At 43.2% G+C, this 13,314-nt stretch overlaps 1 protein-coding gene across 1 annotated transcript in view; it reads left to right on the forward strand.

The window, feature by feature from the left end:
- The window catches only part of LOC149288761 (alpha-2-macroglobulin-like protein 1), a 34,831-nt gene that overhangs the window by 11,250 nt on the left and 10,267 nt on the right, over positions 1-13,314 (forward strand). Inside the window, exons 5-18 of the mRNA XM_089491453.1 lie at positions 1,588-1,747; positions 1,837-1,889; positions 2,728-2,748; positions 3,366-3,525; positions 3,734-3,818; positions 3,928-3,985; positions 4,187-4,304; positions 5,421-5,530; positions 5,933-6,097; positions 6,543-6,773; positions 10,588-10,737; positions 11,184-11,280; positions 12,406-12,520; positions 12,841-13,066. Coding sequence (XP_089347579.1) covers positions 1,588-1,747; positions 1,837-1,889; positions 2,728-2,748; positions 3,366-3,525; positions 3,734-3,818; positions 3,928-3,985; positions 4,187-4,304; positions 5,421-5,530; positions 5,933-6,097; positions 6,543-6,773; positions 10,588-10,737; positions 11,184-11,280; positions 12,406-12,520; positions 12,841-13,066 — 1,749 coding nt within the window. The remainder of the gene's footprint in view (positions 1-1,587; positions 1,748-1,836; positions 1,890-2,727; positions 2,749-3,365; positions 3,526-3,733; positions 3,819-3,927; positions 3,986-4,186; positions 4,305-5,420; positions 5,531-5,932; positions 6,098-6,542; positions 6,774-10,587; positions 10,738-11,183; positions 11,281-12,405; positions 12,521-12,840; positions 13,067-13,314) is intronic.

The following is a 13,314-nucleotide window of genomic DNA, read 5'->3' on the forward strand; positions in this document are numbered from 1 at the left end:
ATATTTTTGTTTATTGTTTATATTTTGGAAGCGTTTTGGGGCTAAAATGCAAAAAAAAGCAGGCTTTTTTGATGCACTTTTTCCGTATTTTTTTATGCAATATTTTGCTCAGCTTTAGCTGGTATCTTTTGTCCAGAATTATTATTATTACATAAAAGAGGCTTAGATGTAATGCAAGGAAGTTTTACTTTACAGAAAGGAAGGTAGATAAAGGGTGGTAGATATGTGGAATGGACTCCCAGCAGAAGTGCTAGAGGGTAATACAGTGAGGGTATTAAACATGCGTGGGATAGACATACGGCTCCTGAATCTAAGACGAGACCAACGACTGATTAAGGTTTGAGTCTTTACAGCAGGAGAAACGGGCGACTAGACGGGGGCCGGATGGGGGCATTCTCTACAATAATAGACATGCACACGACTTCAAATAATGACTTTGGTGCCACCTTGTGTTAGAAAATAATATTTAGCAAGCGCTATCATTGTGAAGTGGAAGCGTCTAGGAGTAACAACAGCTCAGCCACAAAGCAGTAGACCACTCAAACTCATAGAGTGAGGGTATCGAGTGCTGAAGCGCGTAACACGTAAAAAACGCCCGACTTCTGAAGCATCACTCAGTACTGAGATTTAAACTGCCTCTGGAAGCAACATCAGCCGTAGCGCTGTATGTCGGGAGCTTCACGAAATGGATCTCTATGGCCAAGCAGCTGCATACAAGCCGCAGATCAGTGTGCCCAATGCCAAGCGTCTGCTGGAGTGACGTAAAGCCATCTCATGTATGCACAAGTCCACAGAATTTTTTTAAAAGTAACTTTTAATCGAAAACAAAGTATCTTTCCCTAAAGACACATAAGAAATATACAGTACTTTGAATTATTGGTTAGGGGATAGAGTTTGCTACAATGTAATTAGGATGCGTTAGGAAACATCCCAATTAATATTAAATAACATATATAAAATATATATAAAATATTACCCCAACAACTAATCAAGGCGAACATGGCAATGTATGGGTGTGATTGCCATAGTAAAGCAGTAAAGCATAGGAAAGTCATGTCTAATCTCACATTCATGTAGCGATTAGTTTTATTGAGGTATGTAAAGACTGAAAATGATGGAAGTTTGGAAACGAAGATGTCTCCGATAGATGGATCTTGGTGCGTCTGGTAACTGGGGTAACTCTCATCTATGGGTGGCTTGGGGGTCACCTTTACTGGTCCAGTGACAGGAAGACCTCTTGGTCATAGTCACTTGGTCTATCTCCTAAAATGGTCTCTTAAACCATTGGATTATTCCTTTACAATCCTACTGATGGGTCCTGATGCCTCAGATACATTGCGTTCTTTTTGATTTCCTTTCTTTTTTCTGTGTTCCTCCGCTGTTTTATTTTTTCGACTTTTTTGGCCGAATAAAGAAAAATTGGTCTGTGGAATAATCACCAGATTCATAGAAACGTCATTTGTTAGTCCTTTGATCTTGTTGAATGTATCTAGGACACTTTACACTTTTATTAGAATGAGCAGGGTAAATAAGCACAGATTTGGAGGATTTAGGTGGTAACGTCGTTCTTCTGCATTTTCCACACAGGTTCCACCACCCTCAGGGGGACAAGACGAGGTGGCTGAGATCCAAATATCAGGGAGCGGTGCCGTAGAGTTTAAAGACAGTAAATCTGTTCTGATTCAGAGAATTAACAATGGCGTTGTCATCCAAACAGATAAACCTACGTATAGACCGAGCCAGACTGGTGAGTGACGGGGAAAAGACGGCCAATGGTTAGAGAGTTTTGGGCGGAGGATACCTTCATCTCATCACAATGTTTCTCTCTCTTTCTAGTTAACTTTCGTATTGTGACTCTGGACAAGAAATTTGTGGCTTCTACGAAACCGGTGAGATAGTAGACCATGAACGAGGGTGTTACAGGGTCACCGTACCCAAGGCTGGGTACCCCTGTTTGAGGGCTGAGGAATCACCAGTCAGTCCCTCATACGGATCGCACTCAGCTATCCACGGATCATCCAGACCACCATTCGTAGCAAACCAAGAAGAACTCTCTTTATTACAAACACACAGAACTTTATACAATCTCAATGCAATGAGTACCGAACCCAACCCCCAATCCCATCAGCCACATCCCATCACAAATCCCATCAGTATACGGGGGATGTATCAGGTGAGGGGATTACAGAATACAATGGGTTCCCCCACCTGTGTTATCCCCCCTGTAGTGCGGGTGCCGTCTGGGCAGACAGGGCTGTGTTGGCTGATTAAGAGCCCCAGCCAGATTATAGGATCGTCTCTTTGAAGGCTGGAGCTGAAGCCACATCAGTCTCTGGGCCGGTTACACAATAATACACAATATAATATATTACCGGGTCACGGTATACGGAACCGGACACAAAAGTGCTCCATGACCCGGCTAAACTTCATATGACATATGAGCCAGCTAGCCTGGCCCTGTCACAGAGGGTAGATAGTAGCGATAAGTAATGTGGCAAAAGAGACGAGGATATAGTTTGTGTGTCTAAGAGAGGTTCTGAACTCTCGAAGTTTGCATCTCTGTGGGTTGAGAGAGAGGAGGAGAAGAAAAATGATGGATAGAGAGGGAATTGGAAAGAGGAATTGTGCCGATGAGATGGGAGATCCCAGGAGACGTAAAGGGAGAGGAGATAATGGGATGAAAGTCTTACTGATCATCTCACTAATCTATGTCCTTCTTGTTTGCAGTATCCCATTGTGCAATTAAGGGTGAGTAGTGATTTTCCTGGTGTTGGCAGCATGGGCAGTGATGGCTTTCAGCGGGTTTATAGATGGGAATAAGGGTAAATGAACAGACTCATGGGGATGTTAGCGTGTAGGATAGTGTGAGGGGGGGCAGGTGGTGAAGGTGGATTACGAATTGATGAGATAAGGATGAGGAGGTGGATTACAAATGGTTGAGGGTCCGGGGGAAGCAAGGTGTGGATGGAACTGATAGAGTAGGTGAGGGAAAGAGTTGACAGATAAGAGAGAGGTGCAGACAGTATTAGAAAGGGTGTAGAGGTAAAGGTAGTGGAAATATAGGAAGGCGTAAAGTGAGGAAATAGGAGTGATGAGGATATGGAACGGGTTGGATCTGAGACATAGGGAACTGAGAACGAAAAAGACCTGAGATGCTGGGGAGGGCAATGCAATATTGGAAGGGAGAGAAGAGGGGCTGGCTTATGGGTGACTGGGGGAGAAGGAGACTTGGAATAGAGATGGGGTACACGGAGTGAAGGGTAGGGAGCAGGGCTCAATTGATGGCACAGTGCAGTGCGGGTTGCTCGGTAGGGTACTCCACCGTGATACTAATGACATTTCCTCTGTTTTTATGGGATAAACAGGATTCTAACAATAACCGAATTGCTCAGTGGCTGGAAGTTCAACCCAATATGGGAATTATTGACCTGAGCTTTAACTTAGCCTCCGAACCTCTTTTGGGAATCTACACCATTAGCGTGGACAACGGGAAGGCTTTGAAAACCTTCATTGTTGAAGAGCAAGGTACGGATGTTCTAGAATGCAGTTCTTGGGATCACTGTTTTGTGAAGGTCCATAGAACATCGTTAAATGGTCTCCCACAGACCCCAGTAAATGTCCACCATGACCAATGTTGCTACCTACCCCTTGTTGCAGACACGTCCACACGAGCCCACTCACAGATCTAATTCCACGCTAGATCCATTTTCCTCAGTTCTCTTCTGTCTTCTAGTTCTTCCCCGTTTTGAAGTCACCATCGAAAGCCCTTCTGACATATATGCACCGGACCCCACCTTCCAGCTGAAAGTCTGCGGCAGGTGAGAGGCTTAGAGATCGGCGCCGTGCTCCGACAAAAATAGGTAGAGCCTCCTGTCCGGCCCCCATTGCTGTCCTACTTACTAATGTGTGTTTTTGTCTTATTTTCAGATACACATACGGGAAAGGAGTAGACGGTCAGTTCAGTGTTAGCATGTGCAGGGAGATGGTATGGTACTATATGAATGGAAATACAATTTGTAGTAATGCTGACGGAGAGGTGAGTTCACATTATTTACTTGATATGTAATATATTCCTTGTTTTCTCTGTATCTCTCTCTGTTTCTCATTCTGTTTCTCGTACTCCTCTCTCTTTTTTCTTACTCTCCGTATCTCTCTTTCTCACTCTGTCTCTCCTCCCTTCTCTTAGACAGATGTTAACGGCTGCTTTTCAGCTACGGTCGATACTACCGACTTCAATCTGACGGAGTTACGATACTTTAACTTTTACATTGTGATGGTCGCTTCTTTGGTGGAAAGAGGAACAGGTGAGAGTTCTGGCAATTCTTTGATCTTCATCAACTGGTTTCTATAATTTAAAGCAAAGGAGCATATTTACTAGACTTGGGCGCCGGCCAACTCCTCGTGTTCGTCTTCGTGGGGAAAAAAATCTTTGTGTACATTATTCATGTTTTTTTTTTTCTTTGTTTTTTTTAATAATAAGGGGTTAATACGGGGTTAACGTGGAGTGCAGCAGCTTTGGCGCCAGGATTTTAAAGGTCCGTACGAGCAACTCTGTTGGTCACCAGCAGGGGCCTCCTCTGCCAATGAAGTGCAGCTGCTCTTCATTGGTTGATGTCAGACGAGCCCCCTGCCTGCAACCAATAGAGTTGCTCATACGGCCTTTAACGCCTGACGCCGAAACTTGGCCTGGGGAGGGAACAGGCGTTAAAGATCCATAAGAATGACTCTATTGGTCGCCGTCAGGGGCCTCCTCTAGCATCAACCAATAGAGTCGCTCGCACGGACCTTTAACGCCTTGAGCGATCCTACGGATTCCCGCTCCCGTTAACCCCTGCGATGCTGCGTAGACAAGGTAGGCTAGAAGGAGAAGGGACCAGGGAGATTAGTTAGGAGATACTAATGAAGACGAACACGGAGATAAAAAAAAACATTGGGTGGGACGATGAGAGTTTCCCATTAAGCAATTGTGAAGGGTCCCTAGTAATCCATCACACCCCTTACAGCGGCTTGTGCTTCCATGTTGCCTCTGTAGAGTGCTAGGTCCACTTTCTACCGGAGACCTTTATAGTGAGATGAAAGGTAAAACTATGGGTCAAAGAGCTCATGTTTCTCTAGAAAGACAGCAGTTTCTGGTATTTTAATAAATAAGATGAGTTCTTAGTCTCAAGGGGAATCAAAGAGATCTTGCATTGACCATAGAAGGTGGTAGAAGACACGGTCATCTTTCGACATAGTGAGGCCTTCTATTGTTCCAGTGAGTTATGAAGATCACAGTCGTCTTAAAACATGGAATAATCCTTACTAAGGTTTATAAAGCCCACAATCTCATACTGGAAGGATGGACATTTCGGGTTATGGAATCATAGAAGACAAAATGAGACATCCTTTATTTAGTTCAATATTTAACTTGTTTATTCCAGGGGTAAAGCTTGAGGCATCTAGAAAAGTTCCTGTTTCATACGTGTTGGGAACACTGAGATTTGAGGACGTGGACACATACTACAAAGTTGGATACCCCTTCCATGCAATGGTAAGAGATGGTCTTTTAATGATGTTATTGCCGATACGGTCTTTTGTTGGAAGTTTGAAGAAAGAGAGAACCCCAAAGCTGATTTTGTGCGGAGATATTGGGGTAACATGAAGGCAATGCTCTCAAGGCTGATTCTCTATGAGGTAGACATTCCCTAAACAACTGTACATTGTATAGAACGCTACAATTTTAGGATCAGAATAAAAACAGCGCCTTTGATCACTACCTTGGCATTTGGACCAAATCCCACCCATGGTCTGCCCAGGTCCAGCCTATGTCCCAAATACAGAAGACTCGTATCGTTCACATTGTTGGGTTTTATTGAGTTGAGGGTTGCCATGGCCTTTGTGTCTCTGAGCTTTTGGGATTTCAATCCGGGTGCATTTTCCGCGTTTCGTGCAGTTGGTGGTGCTGAACCGGAATGGATCGCCGTCCAAGTTCCAGAAAGCTTCTCTCCAGATTCAGATAGCAGACGCCGTGATTGAGATGGAAAAGCTGACCGACAACATGGGACAAATTCACTACAGTCTCGACACCTCTAAATGGACCGGGACCGTCAATCTGAGAGTGAGTTCAGGCTTTCACCTCGGCCCATGTCCTTTATACCATTTCACGGCAGTAAAGATTACATATAAAAGATTTCTCACAATAAAATGATCGAATCAAGGATTAGATAATCCTTTTTTATTCATTATCCTTGGACATTACTGATTATGCCTCCCCGTGTAGTTAGTAATCTTATCCTAATTAGAATATATGTGTTTAAAGTGAGATGTTCTTACAACCAGTGGGATTTCTGTAAATTAAGTTCCACTGACTTGGTTGCTGCTTGTGTCAGACTAACAATACTGTAGTTCCCTGACTCCACGTCTGTAATAACCTTATCTCGCTTGTATATTGTTTCTTTCAAGCTCATTTCACGCATCTTGTTCCCAGTAATCTCACTCTCTCATTTATTTGCCCCTCACTCAGGTTTACCTCTCTCTCACTCATCCTGTGCTCCCCCCCCCAGGCTTATGTGATGAAAACCCCTTATAACAAAGCATGGCCAGGGCTGACTCCCTATTATAATGAGGCTTATCACGCGGTCCTTCCGTACTTCAGTGAAGCTCGTAGTTCAGTGAAGTTAGAGCCCATCTATGGGGTCATTTCTTGTGGACGCCAAGTGAACATAAACGTTACCTACGAGCTGAGTAAAGAGGACCTGAGACCGAACAGCAACAGTGTGGCGTTCTACTACCTGGTAAGTGCTGAGCTTATTGCATGTTGCGTGTCACGTGTTTATTGGCGCGCGGGGTTATATCAGAGCAGTCAGTATAAAGAATGCAGAGTGTGGGGTTATATCAGGGCAGTCAGTATATAGAATGCAGCGTTTGGGGTTATATCAGGGCAGTCAGTATATAGAATGCAGCGTTTGGGGTTATATCAGGGCAGTCAGTATATAGAATGCAGCGTTTGGGGTTATATCAGGGCAGTCAGTATATAGAATGCAGCGTTTGGGGTTATATCAGGGCAGTCAGTATATAGAATGCAGCGTTTGGGGTTATATCAGGGCAGTCAGTATATAGAATGCAGCGTTTGGGGTTATATCAGGGCAGTCAGTATATAGAATGCAGCGTTTGGTGTTATATCAGGGCAGTCAATATATAGAATGCAGCGTTTGGGGTTATATCAGGGCAGTCAGTATATAGAATGCAGCGTTTGGGGTTATATCAGGGCAGTCAGTATATAGAATGCAGCGTTTGGTGTTATATCAGGGCAGTCAATATATAGAATGCAGCGTTTGGGGTTATATCAGGGCAGTCAGTATATAGAATGCAGCGTTTGGGGTTATATCAGGGCAGTCAGTATATAGAATGCAGCGTTTGGGGTTATATCAGGGCAGTTAGTATATAGAATGCAGAGTGTGGGGTTATATCAGGGCAGTCAGTATATAGAATGCAGCGTTTGGGGTTATATCAGGGCAGTCAGTATATAGAATGCAGTGTGCGGGGTTATATCAGGGCAGTCAGTATATAGAATGCAGCGTTTGGGGTTATATCAGGGCAGTCAGTATATAGAATGCAGTGTGCGGGGTTATATCAGGGCAGTCAGTATATAGAATGCAGTGTGCGGGGTTATATCAGGGCAGTCAGTATATAGAATGCAGTGTGCGGGGTTATATCAGCGCAGTCAGTATATAGAATGCAGCGTTTGGGGTTATATCAGGGCAGTCAGTATATAGAATGCAGAGTGCGGGGTTATATGAGATGTAAAGTTCGTTGACTCCAATATGTTTAAATACTTTGATGCAGGTTATCGGTAAAGCAGGGATTCTGCTATTTGGCCAAACACCTATTCCGATTGGCAAGTCAAACCGTAAGTCAAATAATGATAGTGAATGAAAAAGCATTGCTCCCGGGAACCCTTTTGATTGGCTGCAGTAGAAGGGAACTCAATCTGTCCCCCTAAATCTTACAATTTAACGTTCTATCCAATGATCGAATCTGAGATAATCTTACTGTATGTACATACCATAGAAGCAGATCCCTGTTATTGGGATCTGTACGATTATTCCTCCCCAGTAACATATTGTTAAGTTGCTGATTGTCCCTGATTGGTTCAGGCAACCATTGGCTTTAATATTTGTATACGAAAAGAAAAGAACTACGACGAGCTCCTGTAGCAGCTGCAAAAAGGACCCCAAAAACCTTAAAATGTGCCAAGAAAAAAGAAAAGTGCCCTGTGCAAGGGAAATAAGAATGGAATAAGTAATTCATAAGTTAATGAATTCATCAATAAAATATACTAATTCATCCATCTAAATAAAATAAGCAACATATAAGCGATATAAATAACTATATCAAGAAATATATAAATAAGTGAATAAATATCTAAATAAATTCATAATATATAAAGAAATAAATGAATAAATAAAAGAAAAATGCATAAAGAATGGACATAAAGCCAGATTTTTTTTTTGACATTTTTTTGTTTGGTTATTATTTGTTGATTTATTGATTGATTGATGTATTATTCATCTATTTATATATTTATGGATTTAGTTATTTGTATGACGTATATGTTGCTTATTTAGATGAATGAATTAGTGTATTTTATTGATTCATTAATTTATTAAATTATTATTTCACTTATATTTAGCGCAGGACACTTTTCTTTTCACTTGACTAACAATACTGTAGTTCCCTGACTCAATAAATATATAAATATGTTGATACATTTATAAATAGATGAATATTTATACATAAAATTATATAAATTGAGAAATAAACTAATCAATCAAAAAAAAGACATAAAGGTTGGACATATACCCAGAGTGTTTTGATGACATTTCGATGAAATTTTTGCATTGATTGGTTTATTGATTTCTCTATTATTCATCTATTTATACATTTATTGATTTAGTTATTTATATCCCTTATATGTTGCTTATTTAGATGGATGAATTAGTACATTTTATTCATTCATTCATTTATAAATTATTTTTTTCAATCATTATTTCACTTATATTTAGCGCAGAACACTTTTCTTTTATCTTGACGATTTGTGTCAGACTAACAATACTGTAGTTCCCTGGCTCAACAACGTTCTTTTTGATGCACAATTAATTCACACTACTTTTTCCCCAACTCCCAAGTTGATATTGCTCCTTACTCAAGTTTACTTATCCCCTCTAACTCATCGTGTATATCCCGCCTCAGGGTTATGTGAAAACCCCTCATAAAGCGGGGGTGATTGCCTATTATCAAGACATATGTCATGTGGTCTCCCTACCCCCCCATTCTCACTATCTACCCTCTCCCTACCCCCTTCTCACTTTCTACCCTCTCCCTACCCCCCCTTCTCACTATCTACCCTCTCCCCACCCCCTTCTCACTATCTACCCTCTCCCCACCCCCCTTCTCACTATCTACCCTCTCCCTACCCCCCCCTTCTTACTATCTACCCTCTCCCCACCCCCCTTCTCACTATCTACCCTCTCCCCACCCCCCCTTCTCACTTTCTACCCTCTCCCCACCCCCCTTCTCACTTTCTACCCTCTCCCTACCCCCCTTTGTAGGTCACTTACCGTGCAGTCCTGTGGTGGGGGCACAAGGCCTCTGTCTCGCTGCTCTGCCGCGGTGCGCACGGCTTCACTGCTAAAGCGCCGGCACCCGAGACAGACGCCTCACGCTCCCACCACTGCAGTCGGGGCAGCGCTGAGGCAGGCGGCAGTGGCAGGAAGCAGAGGAGACAGAAGGGAGCCGAGCGGTTGCTGAAAACGACCGCTCAGCACCCCTTGGGCACCCCTGACTGGCAGGACTCCAGGGCCTGGTTGCAGTCCTGACCCCTGCGACCCCGGTAGTTCCGCCACTGCATGTGGTACATCCATATTACAGACATAGGACCAATGGTTTAAAAGCCCCGTGGGCCCCAGGCTGGGGCCAATTGGAGATGTGGGGCATTATTATCATATGAAGATTTAGACTGGTAATTGTATCATTGTAACTGCAAGATACGTGTGTCGGAGTCCTCTAATCCAATACATCTCCTTGTTCAGCTGTCAAAGGGGTTCTAACGGTTCCGTTGGTCTTCACCTCCGACTTCGCTCCAGGACCTAAGATGATTGGCTACATTACGTTAAGAGATGGGATGATTATCGCAGACAGATTGAAATTCAAAGTGGAATATTGCTTCTGGAACAAGGTGGGAGATAATTTGGTTTATAATTAGTTTGTTTTATGATTTCACTACCCACAATCGCCGAAACAGAACCCAGCAGACAAGAGCCCCTTATACCCTCCTTATGGCTCCCCAACCCTCCATGTTGTATTTTACTCCAATCATGTTTCACGTTTTCAGAAATCCCATTCGTGCGTCCGGGTTGCCACGGAAACAAGAAAGAAATGCTTAAAAGAACAAAATTGTCAAGATTCTCCTTCTTTTAGTCTAGTTAAAATGGCGGCCATGGTGATGAACCAATTAATGAATAGTTTCGTATTGCACATGCTAGTTTTTCCATTCTAAGGACGTTTATCAGATTTCAGATGTTTTTTCCCCGCGTTCTCTATGTGCAGGTGAATCTGAAATTCCCTCAGGAAGAGGCTCTCCCAAAATCTCAGCTGAATTTACGCGTGGAAGCCGCGGCAGGATCCCTGTGTGCCCTCCGAGCGGTGGATAAGAGCGTCCAGATCTCCTACATGGATCAGGAGCTGACTGCACAAAAGGTATAGAAAAAAAGCGTGTGGGGGAAACAGAAATGGGAAAAGAGAGGAAAAAAAAATGAGACTGGCAACTGAAACTTTATCCACTTCATCCCCAGATTTACAATCTGTTTCCATTCTCGGAACGCTCCGGATACAATTACCTGGTGGATGAGCTTCAGTCCAATCCATGTTGGGAGTTTCTTACTCGGAGGTGGAAAATTCCATATGAAAATAACTTTGTGGATATTCTAGGTCTTTTCAGGGTTCGTTTTTTCTGGTTTTCCCATCTTCTCAGTTTTTGTTTTTTTTTGTTTTTTTTTAAACACAATGTCGTTTTTGACCACCACAAAATCTCACCCGTTAAGACCTTTTTACGTGATCCATTCATGTAGAAACCCTCACTTCTTCCGTAACACGATTTGCTTGATTTCATATGTCTTTATATTCTCTACGATTCATTTTTTCAGGACATCAGTGTGAAGATTTTGACAAACCTTCATATTCAGAAGCCGCTAGAGGAGCCGGAGCCGTGTAGAGGTCCAATGGTTGAGAGTCTGTTTCAGCGTAAGATATAGAGATTATCCTTAAAAGTCATAGAGAGTCCTGGCAATGCGCTTAGCTATCTGTTCATCGAGAAACAGATGGGAATAATTAGGTGTCCGTCTTTCTGAGTGCAGGTGTAGGGTAGGGAATGGTAGGTTATGTTGTGGTGGTTTTGATGGCTGTTTTATTCCATGGTAGTTCTGGAATCTAGGTGATTTGATGGTGGTTTGGTTATTTAGCGGTGGATCCAGTGGCTGGCGTATTCCATGGTGTTTCTGGTAGTTGGGTGATTTCGTGGTGGTTTTTGTTGTTGGGTTATTTTGTTGTAGTTTGATGGCTGGCTTATCCCATGGTGGTTCTGGAGGCTGGTCTATTACATGGTAGTTCTGGAATCTAGGTGATTTGATGGTGGTTTGGTTATTTAGCGGTGGATCCAGTGGCTGGCGTATTCCATGGTGATTCTGGTAGCTGGGTGATTTCATGGTGGTTCTGGAGGCTGGCTTATTTATTGGTAGTTCTAGTGTCTAGGTGATATCAGGGTGGCTCTTGTTTTAGGTTATTTAGTGGTGGTTCAAATGGCTGGCTTATTCCATGGTGGTTCTGCTGTCTGGGTGATTTCATGGTAGTTTTGGTGGCTGGCTTATTCCGTGGTAGTTTTATTGTCTGGGGGATTTAATGGACGTTCTGGTTGTCGGGTTATTTAGTGGTGGTTCCAGTGGCTGGGATATTCCATGTTGGTTCTGGTGTCTAGAAAATTTCATAGTGGTTCTGGTGGCTGTCTTCTTCCATGATAGTTCTAAAGTTTGGATGATTTTATGGTGGTCCTGGTTGTTTGGTTATTTAGTGGTGGTTCCAGTGGCTGGATTATTCCATGGTGGTTCAGGTGGTTGGTTTATTCTCCAATGGTTCTGATGGCTGCGTTATTCCACGATGGTTCTGGTAGTTGAATTATTTTATAATGGTGCCTGGAGTATGATTTTACTGGTGGAATGGATCATTTCATAGCGATCGTGAGTTAGTTCAAGGTAGTTCTGGTGTCTGGATTGAGTAATGCTGGTGCAGGGTTATTTTTGTGTTATTGTTTATAGTCTGGGTCATTCCTGCAGTTATTTGGTTATTGAGTACTGTTTTTTTTGCCCCATTCAGCCTTAATGTTGAAAGAACCTGTAGTCCCTGAGGCCCCATTAATCAGAGGTGATTCGGAAGAGAAGATTCGCAAGTATTTCCCCGAAACCTGGATATGGAAACTTGTGCCAGTAAGGTGAGGCCATTCAGCACATAGATACATCTAGATACAGCTCCAATGTCACTAGTATTTCAAACATTACTTTGTACCCCAACTAGAACAAATACAACTACCACTTCTTACCACCTCAAGTAGACTCGGTACTTCTAATACTGCCTTTTACCATTGCTGCGCCTGTTATTAGTATTATTAATGCTTTATTTTACCTTAACTATGTAAACTGAAACTAGACCTCCTCCATTCCTATGCTTAACGTAATAATATATGCTGTTTAGTCATCGTGGGAATTGAAACCATGTATTTCTTTCTTTATTAACCCCTGCCATGCCTCTCAGTAAGATGGGCCGAGCAGACCTTACGGTCACCGTTCCGGATACCATCACCGAATGGAGCGCAGGGGCGTTCTGCACGGGACCGGACAGCTTCGGCCTCTCTCCTGCGGTTTCTCTGCGGGGTTTCCAGCCATTCTTCGTGGAGCTCATTCTGCCGTACTCTGTGGTGCGAGGAGAGAGGTTCGCTCTCAAAGCCTTGGTTTTTAACTACCTGCAGCAGTGTATAAAGGTGAGTCCCAGCTTTCATACTGGGCGTATTAACAAAAAGACTGGGGGCATTTACTGTAAGACCTTAGGTCGGTTGTTACTAGGCCGAGGCTAGATGTAGGGACTGGGAATATTGTAGGTTTCGACTCGGAGGACTCTTACACGCAACCCTGTAGAGGGCCAGACTAGGGATAACGAGGCGGCCCTGGCACTTTAAGGCCGGTGGCTGCCTAATGGTGTAAGTGCGATAGGCTGTGCGTTATGTTTTTA

This window comes from Sceloporus occidentalis, unplaced genomic scaffold (assembly GCF_023333645.1).
Source record: "Sceloporus occidentalis isolate IW3139 unplaced genomic scaffold, rSceOcc1.0.p SCAF_50, whole genome shotgun sequence".
Taxonomy (NCBI): domain Eukaryota; kingdom Metazoa; phylum Chordata; class Lepidosauria; order Squamata; family Phrynosomatidae; genus Sceloporus; species Sceloporus occidentalis.